The sequence below is a fragment of the Triticum aestivum genome, chromosome 6B, assembly GCF_018294505.1.
Source record: "Triticum aestivum cultivar Chinese Spring chromosome 6B, IWGSC CS RefSeq v2.1, whole genome shotgun sequence".
In the NCBI taxonomy this organism is placed as follows: Eukaryota; Viridiplantae; Streptophyta; class Magnoliopsida; order Poales; family Poaceae; genus Triticum; species Triticum aestivum.
The window spans coordinates 624,776,724-624,803,843 of NC_057810.1; the positions used below are offsets into that span (position 1 = coordinate 624,776,724).

The 27,120-nt window shown below is 53.3% G+C and overlaps 3 protein-coding genes across 3 annotated transcripts; all 3 read right to left on the bottom strand.

The window, feature by feature from the left end:
- Positions 1 to 3,119: 3,119 nt before the first annotated feature.
- LOC123134590 (galactoside 2-alpha-L-fucosyltransferase-like) lies at positions 3,120 to 5,566 on the bottom strand. Its single transcript, XM_044553811.1, has 2 exons — positions 5,237 to 5,566; positions 3,120 to 4,762 (listed from the first exon to the last, which is right to left on the bottom strand). The coding sequence occupies exons 1-2, from the start codon at positions 5,547 to 5,549 to the stop codon at positions 3,300 to 3,302; spliced, it is 1,776 nt and encodes a 591-aa protein (XP_044409746.1). The 5' UTR covers positions 5,550 to 5,566; the 3' UTR covers positions 3,120 to 3,299.
- Positions 5,567 to 6,155: 589 nt separating this feature from the next.
- On the bottom strand, positions 6,156 to 7,582 carry LOC123134591 (peroxidase 2). Its single transcript, XM_044553812.1, has 2 exons — positions 7,268 to 7,582; positions 6,156 to 7,148 (listed from the first exon to the last, which is right to left on the bottom strand). Exon 2 carries the CDS (start codon positions 6,885 to 6,887, stop codon positions 6,360 to 6,362), a length of 528 nt encoding a protein of 175 aa, XP_044409747.1. The 5' UTR covers positions 6,888 to 7,148; positions 7,268 to 7,582; the 3' UTR covers positions 6,156 to 6,359.
- A 1,550-nt stretch (positions 7,583 to 9,132) lies between these two features.
- Positions 9,133 to 26,501, bottom strand: LOC123134592 (galactoside 2-alpha-L-fucosyltransferase-like). Its single transcript, XM_044553813.1, has 2 exons — positions 26,151 to 26,501; positions 9,133 to 10,770 (listed from the first exon to the last, which is right to left on the bottom strand). Exons 1-2 carry the CDS (start codon positions 26,449 to 26,451, stop codon positions 9,257 to 9,259), a joined length of 1,815 nt encoding a protein of 604 aa, XP_044409748.1. The 5' UTR covers positions 26,452 to 26,501; the 3' UTR covers positions 9,133 to 9,256.
- Positions 26,502 to 27,120: the final 619 nt, after the last annotated feature.

Consider the following 27,120-nt stretch of genomic DNA (forward strand, 5'->3'; position numbering starts at 1 on the left):
ACCTCCCTGCCAAACTTATGGCAAGGCACACATCAGGTCTCGTACACAACATAGCATACATGATAGAACCTATGGCTGAAGCATAGGGAATGCCTTTCATTTTCTCTCTATCTTCTGCAGTGGTCGGACTTTGAGTCTCACTCAACTTCACACCTTATAACACATGCAAGAACCCTTTCTTTGACTGATCCATTTTGAACTTCTTAAAAACTTTATCAAGGTATGTGCTTTGTGAAAGTCCTATTAAGCGTCTAGATCTATCTTTATAGATCTTGATGCCCAATACATAAGCAACTTCACCGAGGTCTTTCATTGAAAAATTCTTATTCAATATCCTTTTATGCTATCCAGCTTCACCGAGGTAGCAGTTCAGGTAGTCTAGTCAAAACTGTGTACACGTACGTATAACCAGATGCCAAAAATATGACCACGTACGTACATACGGGTGGGGTCTCAAACGCCTACTCGCGCATTTGTACGACCAGGACTCGTGTACATGGAAAGGCAACGGATGGCAGCGACGTTGTCCTGTTCATCGTCAGCTAACTGGCTGGGTCGAAACGGAGGAAACAATGTCATGTTCATCTGGAGCGAAGCCACTCGGTCGGAACGCGTCCTGTTCATCGGGATTCAAGCCACTGGGTCGGAACACGTCTTGTTCATCGGGAGCCAACCAGCTTGGACAGAACAGCCGGAATGGGTTCTGTCGTACTGCAAAGGAAAACGGCCTTCTGTTCGACCGCGTATGGTCGAAACCGGGGTCCTGTTCATCGGGAAGGGTCTGGCGTAAAACGGAAGAAACGGACTTGTGTTTGAGTGCCTATAGTCAAAACGGGGTGCTTTTGATAGGAAGGGGTGTGGTGTACCGCAAAACGGAGGAAACAAACTTTTGTTGGAGCGCCTACGGTCGAAACAGGGGTCCTGTTCATCGGGAGGGGTGTGGCGTACCGCAAAACGGGACTCCATGGGCTACTGTTCATCCATCGTCGACTTCCTCCAGCCACCATCTGCTACTGTTCATCCACCGTCGACTTCCTCCAGCTTCCACCAGCTACTATTCACCACAAGGTCCTGTTCATCCAGCCTCCACCGGCTACTATTCAACCAGCTCTCCGCACGGGGTCCTGTTCAACCAGCCCTCCACGGGGTCCTGTTCATCCACCCCCAGCCGGCTCGGGTGTGTGGTGGCCTCCTCTCGATCGGGGTCCTGTTAATCCAGCGGCAATGGCCTCGACTACCGTGGGGTCCTGTTCATCCAACCCCACACCGGGAACTGTTCATCCAACCCCAACAACAGTCACTATTCATCAAGAGGCAGCAACAGGTTCGATCAAGTTCAGTTAGCAGCAGTAGCGAAGGGATCGCTCGGGTTCAGTTAACAGCCAGGGATCGATCGCTCGGGTTTAGTAACGTAGCTAGTGCAATCGCTCGGGTTCAATAAGCGAACGCCTCGCTCGGGTTTAGTTAGAGCCCAACGCCTTGCACCCACGCGCGCACGTGTACGAGAGAAACATGCAATCCCTGCGTGCATCGCTCAGCCCTGACCACCCATTGTAACCGGGAACTCCCCGATATTTTCCTCGCCCTTGCTTCTACCATGATTTTTCCCGTCATGGACGGCCCAAAGAATGTCATGCAGGTGCGTCCCCGGCCCGTCCAGGATGAAAAGCCCATTTCTGTCATGATTTTTTGTCATAGAAATAGGAGCCCACCACATCTATGATGATACCGGGTTTTGTCACAAGTATCGTCATAGAAGTGTCATAAGCATGACATAAAAAAAATTGTTCAGCCCAAAATGTCAAAGATGTATCTTTTTTTGTAGTGACGGAATGGTGCTAACGCTAGGAGGCGAGAAGACCTTCGTGACGCCCAAGACTAGTGGACGACGACACCCCAGATCGCATCCGGCATGTAAACCCTAGACCTCTCATGTATATATAAAGGAAGGTCTAGGGTTCGCATTGATCCATCTATCCTCGGATTGGAGAACTCTCGGTAGCAACATCATACACCATTGTAACCTCTCGCACAAGGTATCCCTCCTTTTATGAATAATCAAAACCAGCAGGACGTAGGGTATTACACTCTAGAGGCCCGAACCTGGATAAACCCCTCGTGTGACCTCCGATCCATGACATCCAGCTGCGCTTGGACCCCTACCGAGGGATCTGACGGGAATATGCTCCGTCAACAGGAGAAAAGGGTTGAGCTTGCGCCAACCAAAGCTTCCTCAAAAACCATTTATCACCTACTATCGTCGCTACCTACGCACCTCCAGGGTAGCTCTGACTTCGCGAAAACATGGCGAGACAAAGGAAATTCTATCGAGCACGCCGGAAACAAAACGGCTACCAAAGCCATGTTGACACCCTACCATCTGGCCATCATCATCGTTGCCAAACTCGACGCCACACCATGACACCGCAGGTCGAGCACCTGCCGACAGCAAAGTCGTGAGCATCTAGCACATGGAGAGCGCAAACGGGATCCATGGGTCTTCAAGGCGACACCCAAAGAGGAAAGCGACGACGGCGACGCCCTCTCTCGGCCCGACATAGCCTTAGGCTTTCACCCAAAAAACTGGATCCAGGAGTGTGCAAGTGATGGACTCCACGGCGGCGCCTCCAAAATGGTGAAACGACGTTCACAGATGCCGAGCCGTTGCCGGTAAGAGACCACCCAACACCACCCCCCACGCACTACACCTCCGTTAGCCTGCACACCACTCACGAAGCCACTGCATTAGAAGCTTCTGAAACACACCACATACCTCGGTTCGCCGCCACGCAACGCCGACAGGCCATATCCGCAGCCGGCGCGCGACTTGGCGCTTAACGGCTGCCAGTAACCCCATGTAATTCGTAGTAGAACACAGTGTTAAAGACTAACTTTGTAGCCATCTTAACTGCTAGTTTTGAAATTTATGAATATTGTTGCTTTTTTCATACAGATTTGCTATTTCACATCTAGATGTGAGATATTATCTCACATCTAACGCCCTCATCCTAGGAAGAAAACAAATCCATGAGAGACTTTTCAAAAAAAAATCAAGGGTGAAAAAGTTAGATGTGAGATAATATCTCACATCTAGATGTGACATAGACAGACCCTTTTTCATATATATTATAATAAAGATCTGAATACTTGCATGTCTGGATTTGAGAAGTGATTTTAACCATGAGACACCCGCAAGAAGAGTACACAAACAAAACCCATCTTAAATTCTACGTATGATTTTACTACTTGTGATCGAGTTTGGGCTCTGAAACCGTGTAACTACTGCCTAGTACTACGTACTATTTGGGGCCAACAAGCTTCAAGCCCCATTTCACGTCCTCGCAGCGCCGGAGATGCGGCACCGACCTCGCGGTGTCCGCCGTGTGTTTGAGCTTGCAATCGTACATGGGCGGCGTGTGGAAGCAGGGCTCCATGGACACGTCGCGGCCGCAGGGCGGGTCCGGCGTCTCGCTGAAGTTGACCGGGCGGTACATGACCCACGGCGTGACGCCGGCGAGCCCCTGCGCGACGTACCCGAACGTGGACCAGCCGGAGGTGACGAGCACATCGCAGAGGCTGAGCAGGTACATCTCCGCCCACGCCTTGGTGTCGTGCGACCTCCGGCCGAACTGCTGGTACTCCTCGTGGCTCGGCTGGTGCACGCCCACGTCCTCGCCGTTCGCCGTCGGCTGCTCCCAGTACATGCTCTTGATGCGCTCGTAGAACCACGGCCTCAGCGAGGCGATTAGGACGGTCCTGGACATGCCCCCGGGCACCGGCGTGATGACCGGCTCACCGGCGGCGAGGACCTCCGGGAGCAGCTTCTCCTTCCACACGCACGACGTGATCTGCCGCAGGATGTGCGGCGACTTGCCCTGCTCGCTGTCGAAGACGCGTAGCTGGATGCCGACCAGCTGCTCCGCACGCGCGAGGTAGGCGCGGTAGTACCGCGAGACGAGGCTCCAGACGTGGTCGGCCGGGTGAAAGAGGTAGCGGCCGAGGTGGTGGAACACGGCGTCGCGCTCCGGGAAGAGCGCGGCGAGCTCGTCCGCGAACGACGGGACCTGGAACAGCCCCGGCACGCTGTAGGTGTCCATCCTCGCAACCAGCCACTGGATGCTGGACATGAGCCGCTGGTCGTCGTCGCAGAAGAACCTCTTGTCGCCGTCGCCGTAGTCGTGCTCAAGGTAGGCGTACGCCAACGCCGGCACCTGCACCGGCTCCTTGGAGTCCACCGTGAGCACCTTGTTCTTGAGCATGTTGCCGTAGGTCTCGGCGGCGTCGACGGTGATGTTGGCGAGGCCCGCCACGGGGAAGTCCGGGGGCAGCAGCCACGTCGCGCCGGGGAACGGCTCGCAGAAGAGCTCGTCCATGCCGTTGCCCCGGTCGATGAGGAGGACGCGGTCGGTGAGCAGCGCGTAGAGGAACGCCGACGCGGCGGCGAGGATGCGGTTGCCGAGGCCGCGGTTGCAGACGGAGACCACGTACTTGCACTCGGCGTCGACGGCGCTCCTGCCGGCGCTCAGCTGCTGGATGGCGCGGCCGTACGCGTCGCTGCCGGGGCCACACCGTCGCTGGAGCTCTTCGTGCCGTCTAAGCCTCGCGACGAGGTGCGGGGAAGGCCGCCGCGGCGTGTTCCGTCGGTACGCGGAGGACTCGTGCCTGCTGCGGCATGTCTTGTCGTCGACTTCGTCGGCCAGGAGGCCGCCGAGGAGTTTGTCCGGCGCGTTCCCCGCGTACGGTAACCAGGCGTAACCGGAACCTGCATGCACGTAAAAAGAGAAGGTTTAGCTCGTCCAGCTCCAGTCAGAGTCAACTTCAGCTAGTGTTGACTTGTCTTGGCGTCAGATTTACGCATGGGGCAGACAAACAGTCTCTACACTGAAGCAACAGTTGACTGGGGTTTGGAGATGCTCTTATGCGCAACAGTGCAAGCAGCTAGCAGGAGGTCAGTTAATTTCATTGAGAAAGGTTGTGAACATTCACGGCCGACGTGCAAAATCAATGCATAATAACGGTAGGCTAACTTTCAGTTGAGTAAGCAGTGACCCATGTTTGCACGATGCTGCAATTACAGCTGCCGATGCTGCGCATATGTAGCCTGCAGCAGACTGCGTGGACAAATCTATGGTCTAAGATTAGAACTACCAGTTTACCACGATCGAAACACATACTATTGTACAGAGACTTGTAAGCATGCATGTATGTATGATATGAGAAAACTAAGCTTGGTTACCTCGGCGCAGCTGGGCTCCGGCAGCGGCGATCCAGACCGCGGGAACGCCGACGCCGTCGACAAGAAGGACGACCGCCAGCAGCACGGCCACGACGAAGGCGACGAGCAACAGGTTGACCGCCGGCCTGCACCGCCTCTCACCGGCGCCCATCGGCCTCTTCTTATTCTTCTTCCGCGGCGTCATGGAGCACTGGTCCGGAGCCTCCTCGGCCTCCAGCAAGTCGCGCGCCGTGGCGGTCCTCGGCAGCACGGCCGCCGGCGACGTCTCCTGCTCCGTGACGCCCTCCGCGAACACCTTGGCCTTGCGGTGCATCGCCGACGCGCGTGTTCCTCGGCTAACCAACTAAAGCTTATGACGCCGTTGCGAGGCGAAACCACTCTTTATCTATTGCTAGCAGGGGCAGGCAAGAAACTGCGGCTGGCCTACACGGGATTAGGCGCGGCGCATTTCTCGCGGATTTGTTTTAGTCGATCGATAACGCATTGGATTTGTCAAATCTTAAGAGCTACGGTCTACGGCCTGTCCTGCACCGCCGCTAGTACTGAAAACAGGACATGAGCAATTAATCACATCGTAGAATAATGTAGGATAGTACTGGCACTTGCGTGCATACTTTTTGGATCGTACCGGCGAGTCCACGGTTCATCGTCAAATGTGATTACGCAGAGCAACTAATCACGAGCCGAGTTCTGATGCTAAACGAACTGAACCACAGCTTCTCTATCTTTCGCCCCACTTGCGCATGGTTTCAGAAACAGAGTTGTTTAGTGCCCACTACCATGGGGAGTTCAGGGCCTCTTTTGATTCACAGATTTTAGTGCTAATTTTTTTATAAGAAGGGTTAGTGTGTTTCTTTAGATTCAGCTCCCTGCACGGCAGTGCTGAAATTCCCATTTTAGCAAACTGAAGATACCTCCATAACGAAGTCAACAGAAAAGATTCAATTACAGATGTAAAACAAAGAATGAACCAATAAAATACATTTCCATAGGAAAAAAACAGCACCGGTAATTTAGCTAGTACACACGAGAGCACGAGCTTATTCTGATTACTCTCGGTTGCGAGGAGTCAAGAACTTAAGATGAGGGCACGCCATATTCTGATCAGCCGTTCGTGAGCTGGTTAATTCACAAACCGGCAGTGCTTTCTGATCTGCCCGTTGGCCTCGGTCTTCACCTCGATGCTGCCCATTTTCACCATAGCCGCCTTGAATTGCTTCAACCACTCCCGCAGGTCCTTGGCGTGATTGTCCACCAATCTCGATGTCGTCTCAGATGACATGAGCGCGGCGTCTGACTTGAACAGCACCTTGCGTTTCTGCACGTTGTCATAGTATTGGTTGTCCAGATCATCGGGAGTCTCGGGATCCTGAACCACAGTGGGGTCGCCGCCGCGGCTGCACTGCCCCTGCAGGGATGCGGCTAAAGTAGGATCCATCGATGAGGGGTTTGGGGGTAGGCGGTCAAGGAAGGACGAGCAGTGGGAGATCCCGACCGTATGGGCGCCCGAGAGGGTGACCATGTCCTCGAGGCTGAGCCCCTTCACTCTGAACATATCCTCGAGGACACTGACGTTGGCGAAGGGAGGGGGCAGGTTGGGGAGGGTCTCGCTGGCGAGGGACATGTTCCCGTCGTAGCGGCCGGCCGGCATGTCGAAGTTGGACTTCCTGTCACCCCATAGGAAGTCGAGGAAGCTGAACTTCTTTTTTCCGCTTAGCAAAACGGTGGCGTCGCGCCCGGCGAAGGCTACGATGTCGGCGCACGAGACGACCCCCTCGCACTCCTTCTCAAGCTTCTCCTTGGCCGCGTCGATCACCTCTTAACCGCGGAGGCTGGGGAAGTTGGGGATGCCGAACTTCTCCGTCTGCGGGTTGGCCGTGGTGTTGTCAAGGAGAACCGAGGCATCGCAACCCTGGGCAAAAAGGCTCGCGCACGTTAGTGCCTCACAAACATATCAATGCATGCGTAAATATTCACACGTATGGACGTAGCATGATTGCATGAATTCTATACACTTGTAGTTCGGCGTACCCTGACAAAACAGTCGTGGAAGAAGAGGCGGATGAGCGCGGCGCTGATGCCAGGGTCGGCCTTTGCAGCCTCCTCGACGACCTCCCTCACGATCTTCTCCGCGTTATGGCACTTCGTTTGGTAGTAGCCCACGGTGAGTACCGCTGGTGCGGGTGCCGCAGGAGGTGGTGGGCTTGGGGTGGGCGGCAATGGGTTGGGATACCCATAGCTCGCTTGGCATGTGTGCGCCACACAACCAAGCAATGCTACCACAACCAAGGCAGCAAGCTTGTCAGCAGCCATGGTTGCTATATTATGAACTCTGCAGCTAGCTAGCGAGAGGATGAAAAGACGGATGGGTGAAGCAGAGTTGGTGTTGTGCATGTCTATTTATAGCTGGCTTGATCCAAGCTAATCAAACTGTCCTAGACGAGCCAACGACCATGGCCCATGGGATGAACATTATGCCTGCATGCATGGGATTTTGCGTAATCTTTTGAACATGCATGTTAGGTTGTGGTGTTTAAGTCAAGAGGGAACATGCATGGCGAACATAGTGACAGCTCGCGCGGTTGACATTCCATGCCCGTTTCCTCCGTTGTGGGTGTCAGGTGGCATCAACTGGCTCCCATAGGTTTTGATATTGTATCGTGTGCCGCATGTAAGGGATGGATGCAGTTCTTTTATTGGTGACGGAGGGCAATGTCCAGCGTCTCTTGCGTGGATCAGGAAATTGTTGTTGCGGTCGTTGGGTTAACTTTTTCCCCCGAATGTAGTTGTCAATTATTTCTCATGTACTGTATCAACTAATGTATATTTTTTTAATGAAAACAAGAATTTCTTGCATGTGACAAGTTGAGCAATGGTTGATCCTTGCACCAAAATTTGTAGCCAAGACATTGTTTCGTGGGATTTCTCGTCTCAAATCGATGAATGCCTGCAAATTTTCTTTTAGAGAACAGACACAAGAAGTGTCCGGCTTTTAAATTAATAAAGCTAGCCGACCACGGCAATGGTAACATCAACATAAGTACGTTACAGACCAAACAAACCTCCTGCCAGTGAGAATTCCTTCGAAAGTAACACGCCTCTTTGCTGCCTTTGCGTGTCCGTAGCACAAAACAAGCAACTCCGTTTCAGGGCCCTCGAAATCAGAGTCCTCCGAGGTAGCAGGGATCTGCGCGTGCAAAGGAAAGCCAAAGATTTGATCCAAAACTTGAGAACAAGCTCCTTCGAGAAATCCCCAAATCACAAACCCTAACCCTAACTCTAAGAACTTACCTTCATGGTGCCGTCGTTGGAAACTGAGATGACGTACTCAATGGTGTGGTCGCTACTTTCGCCATCACTCCAGGAAACCATGACACGGCGGCGGCGGCGGCGGCAAGCACGAACAGAGCAAGAGAGAGGAGAGCACACAGAGCGAGGGAGACATAGTGGAGAAGAGATGGGGGGGGGGGAGTAAGATTTGGTCTCTCGACCGAACGACGCCGTCTAACGGTGGTCTGCACGGCTAGCTACGCCACGTAGGCAAAAAAAAGACCCACATGTCATAAACTCACTTAGCAGAGTCAGATCCGTCGATCAGTGTTTTCTGCAAAAGGAAAAAAAATACACAAGACATGGTGTTTTTTGCCAAAAAAATGTACGTAGTGGTTGTCTGCTAATTTAACCTTCAAAGTGATTGTTTTGTGCAATTTACTCCAGCGTGGCAAAACCTGAGCAGAAACTAAGAAACTCAACAAACACCAACATGTACAAAACAAAGCCCCCCCCCCCCGCGCCGCGCGCAAGTAAGAACGGCAGAGAACATGGTAATCGGAGTATTTTTCCTATTGATGAACCTGCTTATCTTCCACTATCTACAGTTCGGATCAAATGCACGAGAGGAAAAAAAAATACATCTGTGGAACATATTTTCCCGTAAAAAAAAAAAGAGAAGCCTACCCTCTATCTTAGCAAGCAATTGTGTTACCGTGTGAAGAAAAGAAAAGAAAAGAAAAGTTACAGCTACAACTGAGTTTCATTTACAATCTTGAGCCCCCAGCTGACGTCCTCGCAGTGCCTCACGTACGGCACCACCTTGCCCAGGTCGGCGAAGCTCTTGGCCTTGCAGTCGAAGTAGGGGGCCTGGTGGAAGCACGGCTCGATGGACATGGCGCGGCCGCATGGTGGCTTCGGCACGACATGGTTCTTGGGCTTGTACAGGTCGTCCTCGGGCTTGTACATGATCCATGGCGTGAGGCCGGCGAGGCCCTGTGCGACGTACCCGAAGGTGGAGTACCCGCTGGTGATGAGCACATCGCTCATGCTGAGCAGGTAGATCTCCGCCAGCGCCTTCATGTTGTGCTTCTTGTTCTTGGACCTCTGGTACTCTTCGTGGCTCGGCTGGTACACTTTGACCGTGGTGCCGTCGACGGTCCCGTGCTCGCTGTACCTTCCCCGGATCTGATCACTGTACCAAGAGCTTAACGAAGTCACAAGAACGGCAATTGTCCGATTATTCCCGGTGGCTGCTTCATGGGTCACGCCGATGATTTGTGGCAGCAGCTTTTCACCCTGAGCACAAGAAAGGACCTGCTCTAAAACGTGTGGAAATGGCCCATTTCTTTGGAGGATGCCCTTGGTTTCAAGTACTCTGATCTGTATCCCCACTACTTTGTCAGCTTTAGCAAGGTAGGCCCTGTAGTACGTTGTCGCCGAATACCAGATATCATTTGTGGGATGAAGAAGATACCGGCCCAAGTGATGGAAAACGGTGTCCTTTTCAGGAAACAGCTTGCTCAGTTCATCTTGGAAACTTGGGATAAGAAACAGTGACGGCACAAAGTACATGTCGGTTCGCATGATCAGCCACGGCACGCCTTGCAGGAACTGTTGATGGTCTTCGCAGTAGAAAAGCGTGTCGTTGGGAGCGCAGTCGCCGTCAAGATAGAGGAACACATAGGGTGGCCTAGCACTGGTTAGAGACCGATAAGTGTTGCCACGGATAACATTATCCTGCAACATGTTGCCGTAGCTCTCTGGGCTACGCTCGGTGAACTCATTATAGCTCAGAGGGAAATCTGAAGGAATCAACCATGAAGTTCCAGGGAAAGGCTCGCAGAAAGTACTGGCAATCTGCTTAGAACGGTCCACAAGCAAAACCCTGCCTGTCAGAAGCGCGTAAAGGAACGCTGAAGTGATCTCAAGCATCCGGTTCCCCATCCCGGCATGGATTATCAGGAAGAGATAGTTGCAATCCGATGTGCCGTTGATGCTCTGAGTGGACATGAGCTGTTTTGCAGCATTGTTGTATGATTTGGTGCCTGGACCACACTTCTTTTGCAGTGCTTCTTGCCTCCTTAATCTTTCTATGAGGTATGAAGAAGGTACTCTTGCTGCATTCCTGTGATAACGTGCAAACTGGTACCTGCTGCGACACGATCTTTCATCAAATCCCTCGACCAGAAGGCCACCCAGAAGTCTGTCATAATCAATTTGTGCCGATGGAGATAAATCATCAGGCATATCATCTCTTATATCTGAAAAAGATAAGATGTTTTAAGTCAGCGCAAGAAAACAATACAAGGAGTGGACCAAAATAATAGTATTGGTTTGCTGCTGCATTTTGTATTTAAAAAGCCCAATAGTAAATATAAGTTGAATTACTCTTGTCATTATTCTCATAGTGGAAAGCCGGAAACAGTCACTTGAATTACTTAAAATCCCTAGAAAGGATTGGGACATGGAAACTGTTGGGAGCACCGACAGGTTTTATTTCGGAAAAACTAACGCCCACACGTGTGGGCGTTTGCACATCGTCCACACGTCTTCATCACCACTCATTTTGCCACGTATGAACAGATGACATCAGCAGATTTTTTTTTGGTTTTCGGCTTAAAAATGTTTTATCTTCTAATTAAAAAAACGAATTAAAAATCTGTTTTCACCATTAAATGCGTCTCGACGAGGTCTTCAAAACTAGACCTCATGTTGATATATTTTGACGAAATTTTTTTTGCCCAAAAGTTGCCATGATGTTTACACTGTAGTTGCCATAGTGCTTAAACTAAAGTTGCCATGTGGCAATTTTAGTTTGTAGATCATGGCAATTTTAGTTTTTCGATGATGGCAATTCTGGTACTTTGACCATGAAAATATTTTTTTGTATGAACCATGGCAATTTTAAGTGCATGTATCATGGCAATTTTAATTTATGGTGCTTGGCAAGTCTAGTTTCTTAATTCCTTGTTTTATAATATGTCAAAATTTACTTTTAAATGTACAAGAAAATAGCTGAAACATATCATGACAACTTCAGTGTAAACATCACGGCAATTCATGTGCAATAGACACGACAACTTTTAACCCCAAAAATAATTCGTCGAAATATATTGATATGAGATCTGGTTTCGAAGATCTGGTTGCGAGGGTTTAATGGTGAAAGCGGATCTTTAGTCGGATTTTTCATTTAAGAGATAAAACATTATAAAACAGAAAATTCAAAAAGATTTCCACATGCATGCATGTAGTGACATGGTATAGTCTGTATGCTATAAGGTGTGTGGGCGGATTTGTCTCCCACCACACGTGTGGGCGTTAGCGATGTCCTTTTATTTTTGTATCGCTTGAGTAAGCCAGTAACAGAATATTATAACAAAGTGGGTTGTACCTTCTAAAAAAATACACGAGAAGACTGACTGAAAGTGTCTTTTCAATGAACAATCTAGAATAACTAACTGGACATGGACCTCTAGTTGCCCCCGGTTTTCTTCAGTGGTAGCGTATATACATATTATGTCGTCAGACATATTATGTCATCACGTTCACGTACAACATATTGTTTCAAATGCGTACTTGAACATTTGAATTAACGCGTGTTGTCATGTGTACAAATTTCTTCAACTTTCCTATACGTGTTGTCATAACATATGCTACAAATATAAAGTGGTATACCCAACGTATTGATTCCTTTTATGAAAAATATTTATTCACAAAAGATATTATTCTTAAAAAAGTATCCCTTCTAACACATCGATCAAAACATAGACCGATCAAAGCATTTTCAGAGTCTTAAAAAAGTATCATTATTTATACCAAACTAAACACACTTTTTTTACAAAAAAGGGAGTCATCACCCTTTCCATTAATTTTTGAACGGAAATAACATTATAATAAGGCAGGCTAGTATATATACTTTCTTGGTTCGATATGTCCCTTCCAACATTCGTGTACATGACTAATTATATCTTACCCGCCGATTGTTATGACGAAAACTAACTCGAATTATCTCATTAATGAAACCAAGCAACAGAGTTCAAAGCTCCTAGGCATAACCAAAAGTAGCCAGACAGATAAACATCCAACCAAACGGCTGTTATAAAGACATACTAGAACAACTTCAACTAACCCCGAGAATTTTTGTCTATTTAGAAGCACAATATTGTATCTATTTAGAAGCACAATATTGTATCACAATGATAAATTTTTGTCTTTTTTGCACATGCCATAAAAAACTTATCGTGAAACTTTATGCAGGCACATAAAACATGAAGATGTATCCGTGCAATCTTTTTCAGATATTTTCAGCATTTAGAAATGTTTCAAAGTGGGTTCATATGTATCCGGATTCATGGATGCACTTCCCCTTTAGCTAGTTGATCGCATGTGCACTCTGTATGCTCTCGCGTCTAATTTCATCCTTAATTACCTTGAAAAGAATATCCAAGTTACGCATACTCCTGCTAGGTCAATACCATACTGGCCTATGGCGGACGGGGTACGACCAACTTCAGATTGGTATTTAGACAAAGCCGGTCCAAATAAACTAAGGAGCAAGAGATGGGTATCTGCGTTGTAAGGAATCTCCATCGTCGTGTATTAAAACGACGCCAACCATTTGTTTAGCACAAACACTCTGTATCATCCGGTGTCGTGCATCAAACATTCATGGACTGGTTCGCATGTGCGAATTCCGCCAAGCAGATAACAAAGCTGGAGATATTTGGGAGAGTGTAGACGCCCCACATTGGACTCCAACACAACCGGACCACTCAAAACCCCGTTCGGAGCCCTTTCTTCCCACTTCGTCCTTCCTCTCTTGCTCTGTATCCACACCCACAAAGACCGCCGCTACCTCTACATCACTCTGGTTGCCGCTCAATTCTTGCCGAACATAGGTTTAAAAGCCCTCCACCGACTATCTTGCTTAACACCATCTCGACCGAGGCCAACCTTTGGGTCATCGCCGGTGCAAAAAAATTAGGGTCTTTCATATCGCGAGAGTAATAATCCATGTGGTGTCGTGGGTGATTTGTAACAAACTCTATTCTCTCTTATTTAATGGATGAGGCAAAGCTTTTGCCTCCGTTTCAAAAAAAAAAATTCTCGCCGAACAACCGTTGCTCCACCCAGGCGCCTTGTAATTCATCGCCGTTGCACCCTCAGGTCGGTCGACGGCTCGGGTATTGTCCGCCCCCTGTCGACGCCGTCCATAGCAAACACCACGTCTGATAAGTGTTCGGCCGAATGCCATCGACAATACTTTTTTACCTTCTCTTTGTTTAACATGAAGCAAGCACTCTGAAGGAGGATGCATTAATCCATTGCTAATCATGTTTTCCTTCCGCCAAGATTTTGGAAAAAAACACACTAGTTGGAACATTTTGGAAAAATGCTGTGTCGGGACAACTTGGTTTGGATCCTTGTGGAAGGTTTGAGCGTCCGCTTTGAAGTTTGTTCGTGTGATCTCTTGTGCTCCTACGATTCGGTCGATGAAGTTTGATGTCCGGACAGCCGAAGTTTCGAGCTTTGATAACTCTCTGAGGGCGTCTCCAACACTGACCGGCAATTTGCTTTGGTATCCATTCACGGATAGTGAGGGACCAGTCCACGGATACGGATGCGGGAGCCAGCCACCCAACGTTGTCTGCATACATCTGACCCTAAATTTTATTTTATTTTAAGTCTGCACGATCAACTAGTAGCATATATAGTCCAAAATAGTTCAAATGTTCAAATGCAACAGTAGTCCAAATAAAAAAACAAATATTACAATCCAACATTGTTGTCCCCCTTAACCACCCACAAATGCTCAATTAGATCTTCTTTCGATTGCTCATGAGTTGCTCGATGCCGAATTAGCTGATGCCTTTGAACAAACTATTCAAATGTGGTTGGAGTTTGGTGGAAACGTTTGATAGGATCACCCATATTCTTAAATTCAAGACCTGCAGCAGCATCCTCACCCCCATCCTCCATGATCATGTTGTGCATGATCACACAACAGGTCATCACCTTCCACAAGGTCTCCGGATCCCATTAATGTTTAGCATGTCCACGAACAACTGCAAAATGTGCCCGCAGAACTCCAAAAGCCATTCAACATCCTTTGTTTCTTGTCTTTGGATAAAGTGAGACTTTTTCTGACCAATTGGTTAGAGATGGTGTTCACAAAGGTAGCCAAGCAGGATAGATACCATCAACCAGATATTAGCCCATATTGTACTCATGCCCATTGGCAGTATAGTGGTAAGGAGGAGCTTTTCGTTCAGTCAGCCTAGGAAACAATGGTCATCGCTGCAACACATTGATGTCATTTGTGAGACTCGGGCACGCCAAAGAAAGCGTGCCAAATCCAAAGATCCTATGATGCAACTGCTTCAAGAATGATGATGGGCTTCTTACCATGAACATGATATTTGACCTTGTAAAGCTTTCGGGTAGTTCTTCCATTTCAATGCATGTAGTCAAGTGATCCGAGCAAACCTGGCCACCCTCTTGCTTCCGAGATTGCCAAGAGCCTCTCGGTGTCTGCCATAGTTCGTTCGCTCAGGTACTGAGATCCAAACATCTTGACCACTGCAGCTGTAAACCTAACCATGACATCTCCGCATGTGCTCTCGGACATCCGTAGGTACTCGTCCCATGAATCAGCGACCATGTCATATGCAAGCATCCGTAGTGCGGCCATGCACTTCTGGTATCAAGAGAACCCAATGCTTCCCACGTCATTCTTCTTCAAGATGAAGTAGTCATCAAAGGACCAGACGCCATGGTAAAGATGGTCTAAGACATCTTTGCACATCTGAAAGCGATGGCGAAAATTGTCAGCAAATAGGGCATCAGGGGCAAAGTAGTCATCCATCAGTGTTAAATGACCCGTAATCGATCCCCTGAAATTTAGAACATGCTCCTCCACACGTTCCGTGTCTTGAAGCATCGCCTACATCATCGCCGTCTTGTCCCTGTAGTTCTCCTCGTCAAACGAGATGTTGGGCGACTCAGCATAGTGTTCGTATATGTACTCCATATCCGAATCCATTGTTTCAAAGAAGAAGGGACAAAAAAGTTAGCTTGGGAAATTCACCAACCAGTTGTCGGGCATGGTGAGCATCGTATGAGCGGATGGTACCTTTGCGATAGTCAGAGAAGAGGTGAGGAACGGCAGGGGTACGACGTGGCGCTCAGGGTGGTAGAGCAGCAGCGAAGGTAAGAGAGAAAGATTGAAGAAGAGAAAATGAAAGGATGGAGGCGCGGGGTCCGGGAGGGGTTTTGGTGGGCCAAAGGTGTCGGAGTCCTACGTGGCTGCTGTTTGGACACCCCGTAAAGCCCTCCACTTTGTCCCGGGTTTGACAAAAAATACGGCTGGCCCACTCGACGGATTGATACGGATCCATGTTAGATTGCTCAACACATTCGGACCACATGGTCCGGACGGTTGTGGACGGTCTGAGAGTCCGCTCTGGAGATGCCTGAGCGGTCATAGCGGTATTGTTTTTTACTCTCCTTTGACACGAAAAAGCCCGTAGTCCGACGTCGTCCACTGAAAATTCTCAAGCTAGTCTAGACTTAGAAAAGAAATCCCATGGCTCGGATCTTCCGTGTCTAACTCAACCGTATTTTCCCGCAAAAATAAATAAATAAATAACTCAACCGATTTAACTGGCCTTTGGCTAGTTGATTTGATCACCTCTGCTGTGCTCTCTCATCTAATTCAACCGATTTATCGTTAGCAGGCCAGCAAGACGAGAGTATTTTATCACTTAGCAGGTGATGCGGTTGTCGACGTTCTGGAAACGGGGGTCCCCAGACTTGCCTGCCTGCGGCCTGCAGCATGGCTCGGCCAGTGGCCCAGTACGACCCGTCTTCATCAACCTAAGCTCAAGACCCTCGCGAGGGGCCAAGCCTTGCGGGACGAACGACACAAGGCCTCCTCAGGGGCGGCCTCACCAGGCAGGCTCGCCAGGAGGCGGAGAGATCAAGGCAAGGGGTACCTCGCGAGGTGCTCATGATGCAAGCCATGACAATCGAGACCAGGCGGGCGCCAGCTTGTGCTGAATCCTCGTTTCCCCTTTGGTGCAAAGGGGGAAAGCGCAGGCGCGGAGTATCGAGGCAGCAAGCAAAGGTTTCCATATCAGTGCAACGAGATCAAGACCAGCAGAGCGGCAGGACAGAGGTCACCGTGGAGCCCAAGACGGCGTCATCACCAGTGCCTTTGGCAGTCGAAGACCACCTTTAGTCAGGATAGCTTGTACTAGTTGTCCCCTTTCAAAATGGCCGTTGTTGGCTCCCTTCCCCGCTCAATATTTGGGAGGAGGACCAAGGCCTCTATAAATAGGGCTAGCGACCACCAAGGAAAAAGGGGAAGACCCGGCCAATCAGATCGAATCCCACCTCAAGCAAAACCATCCACCAGGCACAAGAACACCTTGCCTCGCGAGGCTGTTCTTCCCTTGTACTGTTGATCATCAACCCAAGAGGCAATCCACCACCACACACAGGAGTAGGGTATTACACTACAACGGTGGCCCAAACCTATATAAATCTTGTGTCTCTTGTGTTGTTCATCGTGCTAGCTTAGAATCGCGGCGAAGTTGTGAGCGTGAGGGAGAAGATCTTCGTGCGCACCCCAGATTTCGAACCTTAGGGGTTTTACCGGAACCCGATATCTGACATTTGGCGCGCCGGGTAGGAGTGCGCCGAAAACTTTCCTCCGCAGATCTGTGTTCCGTCATTTCATCGTGTCCATGGCAGACACTCGCCGAGCCCGCGCCGAGCGCCGGGCTGCTCTCGCCGCCCGCGTCGCCCAGACGGCCCCCGTCGGTGGGCCTCCTCGTCGTTCCCCGTCGCCTGCTGCCAATGCCGCTACTGGCCCGGCAGGGAACGAGCATCAAGCATCTTCGCTGCACCACTCAATGCAGCGGAAGGCCGCACCGCCACTCCGTCGCTAACCCTGGCTGGTTCGTCGTCTCACGCTCGTCACGCCCCCACGGACACGCAGGCCGCGTTTCTCCTGGCACGCGAGCTCCTGCACTACCATCCCGTCGACGACCTCTACGAAAAATAGCTCGTTCGCATCACCGAGCTTGTGAGAGCCGCAGGGGGCTCTCCCGGCGCCGTCCCTCTCGCTGCCTCGCCCTCCGTCATGCATGGGCGACACTGCTTAGGGAGCGCCTCCGCCACCTCCTCCTCAAGAAGGCGCCTTGGGTTCGAGATGCGCGGCCCCTATGCGAGACCCATCGCGTCCAGCTCCCGCGCGCCATGAAAGAAGCTGCCAAGAAATCCCTTGGCCTTAAGATGGCGCTCGCGTTCTCCTGGTGCCAGCGCGGCAAGATCGCATCCCCGCACCAGCGCGTCAAGACCCCGCGCTGCCCCTAGCGGCAGCACGCGCGGACCACCAGGACCAAGCCCCGCACAGCAAAGGGCTCAGGCGACCAAAGCAGGTTTCCTCGCCTTCACCACTGAGCTACGTAGCGTCGCCTAGCCAGGCAAGTTCAAGCCGGACCTGCCTCCTCACTACGACGATACTGCCGACCCCGCGGAGTTCCTGTAGGTCTATGAGCTGGGCATCGAGGTGGCCAACAGAGACGAAAAGGTCATGGCGAACTGGTTTCATCCCATGGCGCTCAAGGATGGCGCCCTCACCTGGCTCCTGAACCTGCCTCCCGGCTCGATCTCCTCCTAGGACGAGATGCGTAGACGCTTCATCGCCAACTTCCAGGGAACTCACGACCGCCCCCCGGCCGTGGGCGACCTGCGCCGCATCAAGCAACAGCTAGGGGAGACCCTGCAGAAATACATCCAACGCTTCAACAACGCCCGCCTCAAGATCCCCAGGGTGGCGGACAAGGCCATCATCTCAGCATTTTCTGATGGCGTCCGCGACGTCAAGATGAAGGAGGACATCCATCCATGAGGATCAGTGCACATCTCTGGAGCTGCTCAACCTAGCGACCAAGTGCACAAGAGCTGAGGAAGGACGCCTCTCCCTCCTCGAGCTTCCGGCTGCTGACCCAGAAGAGAAGAAGGTCAAGGCCAAAGATGTGAAGTGCAAAGGGGCAGCCGTGCTCACGGCGGAGCCAGACATAAAGCACGGCAGGGACCAACCGGAGTCGTCCAAGGGCAACCAATTATGCGCCTACCATAACCTCTACACCCACAACACCAACGAATGCCAGGAGCTCAGGGCCGTTCGAGAAGGACACATTGGTCGACGCCCCGAGCGCAACGACCGGGGCTACGGCCAAAGAGGAGGAAGAGGCAGAGGATGATGGGACGACCGAGGCCCTCGCCAGGAGTGGCGTGACCGACCTCGCGAGGATCGTTGGCAGGACCAACCTCGCGAGGGAGCCTGGAGGGACCAGCCTCGCGAGGACCGCCCGCAGGGCAACGCAGGCCTACCTCCACTGCCATCATCGCCACGGAGGAATGATGACCACCACCAGGACGAGGGGGATGGGGGCTTCCAGGAGCCACGTGCTATCGCTTGCATCTTGGGCGGTGCTCAGGCCCCAGCCTCTCAGTGCATCTTCAAGTAGTTCGCTCGCGAGGTGAATGCAGTCCTCTCCAAGCTCGAGGCCACGCGCCCGCTTAGGTGGTCCAACTGCGCCATCACTGTCAGCTCGGCAGATCAACTCAAGTGTGCGGCTACCGCTGGCGTCCTCCCGATGCTCTGCTCCCCAGTCATCAGCAACGTGCAAGTTACCAGGACCCTCATCGATGGCGGTGCAGGGCTCAATGTCCTGTCCGTCGAGACGTTCAACAACCTCCAAGTGCCATATGATCAAGTGTAGCCTACCAAGCCTTTCTCGGGAGTTACTGTTGGCTCCACCACCCCGATAGGGCAGGTCCGCCTTCCTGTCACCTTTGGATAGCGCAACAACTATCGCACCGATCTCATCAACTTCGATGTCGCCCACATTCGCCTGCCATACAATGCCATCCTCGGGTATCCAACCCTGGCCAAGTTCATGGCAGTGACCTACCATGGCTACAATGTCCTCAAGATGCCAGGAAGCGGTGGGATCATCATGGTTCCCTGCGAAGAGAAAGATGCGGTGTGCTCCCTCGAGCGCGCCTTCCAAGCTACATCAATCGAGGACCCAGATAACAAGGGTGAGAACCCTCCTGAGGCAGTCCCCAAGAAGAAGAAGACGTCGCTCAACTCAAGGCCTCAGGAGGTTAGCTTCTCAGGAGGTGTCGCATCAGGATCCGCGCCCGCGCAAGAGGCGCCTCCCTCCATCACATAGGAAGGCGCGCCCAGCGCCCTCCTCGAGCAGGGCTCGGGGGCTCTCTTCTGAAGGGCCTCAGACTTTGCCAAGATCACGAGGGTGGTGCTCGGGCACCACTTGGAGGCGTGCTTCGCAGCACGTTTCCCTCAGGAAGGCTTGGGCGTGGAAAGCCCAACCCTCAGAGTATATCACCAAGACCACTCGAGAGCTTCAAGAAGCAAAGCCCATGCGCGGCAATCGCCGTCCGCCTGGCGTAGCTCCTCATCCGGGCGAGGATGGTGGACTGCGCGTCTACATCAACTTCTCAGGGCTCAACCGGGCCGCGTCTCAAGAGCGTCTCTGGCCCTCGCGCGTGGGACGTTGCGAGGGTCCACCGCACAGCTATGTTCGCATGCCTTTCAGCCTGCCGAACGAGGCTGCTACTCACCAGTGCCATCTGCGGAGCATCCTGGCGGCTCAGGAGGCCAGGCATCACGCGGTCCTGGCAGAGATGGAGATGGTCCTCGAGGAACCGCCTGTTTCCCCAGAGCCTCCCGAGGCTCGGGGCTCCGGTGGCTCGTGAGGGTCGGCCTCTTCACCGCGCATCTTCAGCTACTCCAACACCCCCTCTACAATGGTACCAGGTGACATCTTTCGAGTTCATTTCAGTTGGGAGCGCCTTTAGGGCTGCATCATTCCCACGACGCACGGGTTTGCCCCTGCGGCATATATCCCTTTTGCTTGTGTCTTTAGTTTACCGTGCTAGGGGGCGCCCCTCGGGCTGCATCATCCCCAAGCCGCTCGGACCTGACCCAGTGGCATGTATCCCTTCCACATTTACCTAAGATGATCTGCCTTTCATGCCTAACCTGCCTATGATTGTCTTCTGCCACCCATCATGGGCCTTCTCTCCCTCATGCAAATCGCTTGCACGTTAAAGGGGGGGCTCCTGAGCATCGCGACTCATGAGCTCTTACTGGCTCTCCAGCCCTCACCCCCTGGCCTTGTCCACGACATTGCGACCTGGCACACCAACGACGGCTGAGCTCGCTCGAGGTCCGGGACCTGAGGACGTAGAGCATCTGTATCTAATCACCCTGCAGGAACACACAACCGTCCAAGACTCAAGACCCAGGCGCAACCCGCCTTGAGGTAGGGCCTCATGAGTCCTGCGCTGGCTCACGAGTGCCCAGACACACCTCGTCTAGCCCTACCGTGCAAGCCACATGTCAGGGCGGGGCTGTACACGCCTAGGGGGCTCCTCCCGGAGGGCCCCTCCTTCCACGCACTAGTGGAAGCACCATGCTCCGCGCTGGCTGACGACACTGCCGAGGAGCGGCTATGCCCGTACCCATACGGAAGCGCTATGCTCTGCGCTGGTGATAAACAACTGAGGACGGCCCACGGCTGCATCAACCTCAGGGAGCCCAGAGCTCAGTGTCTAGCCTCATCGCAGCACCTCCCCTCGGGAGCGTCATGCGAGGGGGCTGGACATGGGGGCTGCGCCCGGGTCACGCCCGAGAGTACGCCACCCAGCCAGGTTCCTCGGACCTGGTCATCGTGCGCCCCTCCCTGAGCGGAGCCAAGGTACGAAGATCGTTTGCATGTCAAGGGGGACTCCTGAGCATCGCGACTCAGGAGCCTAACTGGTCACGTAGCCCCTTACTCCTTAGTTCCGCAAGGCTAACAACGGTTGAGGTATGCGCGGGGCCGGGCCCTGCCGACGTAGAACGCCAGATATACTCCTACATCCCCTCCCTATTTGATGTTCGCGCGTCAAGGGGTACTCTTGAGCATCGCGACTCAGGAGCCTAACTTGTCACGTAGCCCCTCACTCCTTGGTCCCGTCCTCGTGATCCGGTCGGGGCTAACGGCGGTTGAGGTATGCATGGGGCCGGGCCCTGCCGACGTGGAAGATAAAGCAAATAGGAAGGAAACTGCTAGATTCCGAAGCAAATCCAGAAGCAAATATTACAAACCATAATTGTCTTCATGTTACCAAACGCAAGTTTAAACGCCTCCACGAGGCACGGTGCATATTGTAGGAGTTAAAACAGGAAAGAAGCCGCGAGAAGATCACCCTTGGGCAACACCGTCATTCGCTAGGAGCCCCGCCTCCATGGTGGGGTGGCCTCCATCAGCTCCACCTCCCGAGGCCGCGGAATCAATAGCACCTTCCCTGGGCACAGTGGCAAAGGCGCGGAACTTCACCAGCAGGGCCTCAGCTCGGCCCTTCACGGCTTTAGCAGCAGAGGCGGAACGCTCTTCGTCCACGGGCTCCAGCAGCTCGTCGAGGTTGGCGCCAGGGTCGTGAAGGTAGACGTGGCTAAAGACACGTGTCAGTGCCACAGAAGAAAGGACGCGAGCCTCAGTCTCGGCCATGGGGCCGACGCCGGTCACAACTTCCTCGAGCGCCTCAACCAAGAAAGGGAGCAGCTGGACAGGGCCCTCCTTGGCACCAGCCAGCGGCTTCTCCAAGCCATCCTTGTAGAGCGCCTTCAGTGCCTTGTGAGACCTCACCTCAAGATCCGTGAAGGCCACGCGGTCCTCGAACAAGACCTTCGCCTTGGCGTCCAGCTCGGCCCTCTCCATCTTCAACTTCTGCTCTAGCGTACCCAGCCGGCCGCGTTCGGCGGTCAGCTTGGCGTCGCGTTCCCCGATGGCGACCTCCCGAGCCTTCATCTCCTCCTCCTTCGGCTGGCTGTTATGAGCTTCCTTGGCGAGCTCATCACGCAAGCCCTGCAGCTCGGCCTCTAGCGCAGTGCAGCGTTCCCGGGCGATCATGGAATCCTTCAGCGCCGCATCACGGGCGGCTGCGACCTGAATCGTGACTCACTTCTCCCCCTCAGAAGCTGTTGCGGCCCGCTCCAGCGCCGCTCGGACAGAGGTGTCGGAGTGAACCCAGCCAGAGATCATCTCCAAGTGCCCGGCCACCAGGTGGGAGTCGGTGCCCTGGAGATCCTTTCGCAGCCGACCCAGCTCAGAAAGGCACGGTCCAAGACAGCAGAGGAGGCAGAGGAATTCGGAGCCAGCGGTGCAGGAGGAGAAGGTGGCACCATAACCATGGCTCGGGAGACTGGGGGCTCCTGAGTCTTGGCCACCTCAGCAACAACATCAGGCACCGGCACCTCCAAAGCCGGCAGGGCCATGGAGGCTGGCATCCCGCCAGAGCGCTCCTCCGGGCCTCGCGAGTACGATCGGGCAGGGGAAGTGCGAACTGCATTGCCTCCCCTTCCCATGAGCAAAGGCGCGGCCGCAGCAGATGAGCCTGCCCCAGGCGGAGCCACCGTGTCCCCTTTTGTTTCTTCGCCGCAGGCGGTGACCTAACCAAGTGATGAAGGACGGCAAGCTCCGGCAGCAAAAACAAGAACAAGACAGAGTTCGAGCACTTACTGGTCAATCGCGGCGTAGGCCACCGACCGCTTGTTGAGCTTAAAGCCCAAGAGCCTCTTGGTACGGGGCGCAGCCTCGGGAGGTCCAGAAGTAGAAGAGGGCGCATCGGGAGAATTGGAGACGGCTTTGGGCAGTGCCTGGGCAGCAGCAACCCCTTGGGAGATCAGCGCCGACCTGTCCTTCTTCAGGATCACGGGCGAGTCCTCTCCTTCTCGCACGACGTTGGCCTCGTTGTCGTCCGGCAGGGTGCGGAGGATGCTGGCCCTGCGCCAGGGGGAGGTATCCCCCGTCCCCTCAGCGGTCTCCTCCGAGTCGTGCTTCTCTTCTTCCTCGTCCTCCTCTCCTCCCCCACGGGATTCACCAGTAGACACTTCCACTAGCGCCGTCGCCCCCTGGCCCTCAGGAGGCACCGCCGGCACCAGGCCGCGCCCATCAAAGGTGGGCATGGCATCTACCGCCAGTTGCCAGTTGTCGTGGGGGAACAGGAGGGCAGGAGTGTCCTCCATGCCTCCCAGGTCGTCTCCAACCAAAAGGTGGAGAGTTGCGGCCAGGTCCTCGTCGGCCAAGGCCGCCGGGTTCAGGCGAAGATCGTTGTCCGCGCTCCCAAGCATCTACAGCAGGCGCGAATGCGCCTGAAGTGGAGCCACCTGTTGCGTCAGGAACTCCCTCAAGAGCGTAGTCCCGGTCAGCTTCGCCGCCTTCATGTTGCCCGGTCTCAGGTCCGTGTTCATCTTCTCCAGCGCCAACTTCACACGGCTGTCATCAAGCTTCACGCGAGACCACCCCTCGTCAGGCTGGGGCTGCTCCGTTGGCAGCACCAACCGGGAGTGGATGCATCTGGCATCCATCATGACCCACTTGCTACGGAAGCCGTCGACCCTCTTTCCGGTCTTCGAGATTGCGTTGGCTTTGGAGTACACGACAAAACTGGCACACACCGAGGTATACTCGCCGGTGATTCAGAGGGAGAAGAAGTGGCGCAGCAAGGCCACAAACGGCATCACCCCAACGTGCACCTCAAATAGTAGGCGAAAATCGACAAAAGGAGAATGGAGTTGGGATGGAGAGGAAGGGCCTGCAACTGGTAATGGCGGAGGACGGCGTAGAAGAACTCAGAGAAGGGAGGAACCAAGCCGGCGACGACGACGCTCATGAAGAAGGGGTAGAAGGTGCTCCCCTTGGCCTCCGGCTCGGTAGAGCCGGCCCGGAGTTTGGTCGCCCCCATCTCGTTGCCCTCCACCGCCGTCATCAGGCGCGTAGCGGCGAGATTCTTCTCCGACATGTTGGGGGCGTCCAGGGCCGGCAAGTACCAAGCTGGCAGGGTGTTGGCCGCAGCCTTGCGGGGTGCCATTGCTCGCTGAAAGGGGAAGGAGGAAGGGGATCTGGAGCAAGGCGAAGGAGAACAATGAAGGCAAGCCTTACCCGGGCCAGCGTTTTGTCAACCGGGCAGTTGCTGAGGCAGTGTGGGGAAGTGGAGACGCCCACGTCCAATCAGTCGCCACACGTTGACCAATGCCGCATGTTGTTGGGGCCCGGGGCGCTCCGCACTTGCCCTTTGGCTTCGCTGCTAAGCCAAGTCCGAGCGCGCCTTATGCCCGGGGGCTACTGTCGGCGTTCTGGGAACGAGGGTCCCCAGACTTGCCTGCGTGCGGCCTGCAGCGTGGCTCAGCCAGTGGCCCAGTACAGCCCATCTTCATCAACCCAAACTCAAGACCCTCGCGAGGAGCCAAGCCTCGCGGGGCGGACGACACAAATCCTCCTCAGGGGCGGCCTCACCAGGCAGGCTCGCGAGGAGGCGGAGAGATCAAGGCAAGGGTTACCTCGCGAGGTGCTCATGACGCAAGCCATGACGATCGAGACCAGGCGGGCGCCAGGCGGGCGTCGGCTTGTGCAGAGTCCTCGTTTCCCTTTTGTTGCAAAGGGGGGCAAGCGCAGGCGCGGAGTACCGAGGCAGCAAGCAAAGGTTTCCATATCAGTGCAACGAGACCAAGACCAGCAGAGCGGCAGGACGGAGGTCACCGTGGAGCCTAAGACGGCGTCATCACCAGTGCCTTTTGCAGTCGAAGACCACCTTTAGTCAGGATAGCTTGTACTAGCTGTCCTCTTTCAAAATGGCCGTTGTTGGCTCCCTTCCCGCTCAATATTTGGGAGGAGGACCAGGGCCTCTATAAATAGTGCTAGCCACCACCAAGGCAAAAGGGGAAGACCCGGCCAATCAGATCGAATCCCACCTCAAGCAAAACCACCCACCAGGCACAAGAACACTTTGCCTCGCGAGGCTGTTCTTTCCTTATACTGTTGATCATCTGCCCAAGAGATAATCCACCACCACACACAGAAGTAGGGTATTACACCACAACGGTGACCCGAACCTGTATAAATCTTATGTCTTTTGTGTTGTTCATCGTGCTAGCTTAGAATACGGCGAAGTTGTGGATGTGAATCGGTAAGGAGAAGATCTTCGTGCGCACATCAAAATTCGAATCTTAAGGGTTTTGCCGGAGCGCGATATCCGACAGTGGCCAACGTGAGATTAGGATTTAGACATGATCGCCCCGAGTAAAATAAGCAATGCTCAGACAACGGGAATCTGCTTTGCAACCATGTTCGTGGGGTATATTGTGCCCCTACGATTCCCTCCATCCATGAACTTCCCCATCATTTCCTGGACCTCTTTTTCTACAAAAAAGACCATTCCCTGCATCTACTACTTGCTGAGAACCTTTCCATCCGTGACCTGCTATACGTACGACATTTTCATGTCCGAACACACATACAATTGTTGTCGCATGTGCTTTCGTCCAATCAACCAACTCCACGGGGAAAAGGAATGCAGCTTGGAGTCTAGTAGAGACACATCAGATCGTATGTGTGCAAAGCAATTTCTCTCGAGTCTCTGAGTAAGTGGTGCAAGTTCTACGATGATCCATCCGGAAAACGTCGATCGGCTTCAGCTTCTACAGTCGTACGGTAGCTGCGTATGCGTGTGCGCATATGTGTGAATGGTCGAGTATGAATTCCAAGGGGTGTGGCAGTACCTTGGTCGTCGTCGTCGTACTTTGGGAGGTCGTCGACGTCGAAGAGCATCTCCGACGAGGACTCGGCCTGCAGGTTCCCGACGATGAGGACGCAGGCCGGGAGCGTGAGCAGGCAGAGCACCAGCGCGGCGCGCACGCAGTTGCGGCGGTGCCTGCCCCGCCCCGCCTCCTGCTGATCTGCGGCGTGGGCGTGGGCGTGCGGCGCCCTTGCCTCCGTCTCCAGGCGGCCGCCGCCGCGCAGGGGCAGCCTCTTCTCGTGGCCGCCGTTGCTCCCCTGCCAGCTGCTGGGTTGTTTCTCCATGATCGAGCTACCTCCACGCTAGCTCTAGGCTCTCTAGCTCGCTCGTTTGCTCCGCTCCGTGCTCGTATATACTACGTTGGCAGGCAGGCAGGCTACAAGATGCGTCTTGTTTGCGTTTTGGTTTGGGGTCTCCGCCGTCTCGGGGACGGAGCGGTCAAAGCTGGAAAGCCGCGGCCGCGTGGGCGCTGCACCGTGCGAGAGGAGGTTTTATCGTTGTAGTATATGCTTTGTACGTAGTGGGGGTTGAAGACGGAGCCTGGAGTCTAGTGGTGGGTTTTTTTTTTTTTTTGCAAGATCCAGCTTTTCGCTGGCTTTTCATTGATAAGCAGGAAGCAGTGGGAAAACAGAAGGTGGTGTGTGGATCCAGGCGATCCGAGGGCTTGCCATAGACCGGCAATCCTCAAACAACAAGAACCTAGGTTCCCGGAAGGGGCTTTCAATGCAGGTTGCACTCGCGGCTCACCATAGCTCGATGCAGTCCGTAACCCTTCTGATGACGTTGGAGACCCTTGGGGTGCTTTTCCTGAAGGTGGCGTTGTTCCGTTCCTGCAATATCTCCTAGCAAACAAGCAGTAGAAGCGTGTTGGTGCCTTTTCGCCATCTTGGTGCGGCCAGCGCAATGGAGGAGTGCTGGAGATCTTGCCATCTCGCATCTGGAGCTAGTGGGGC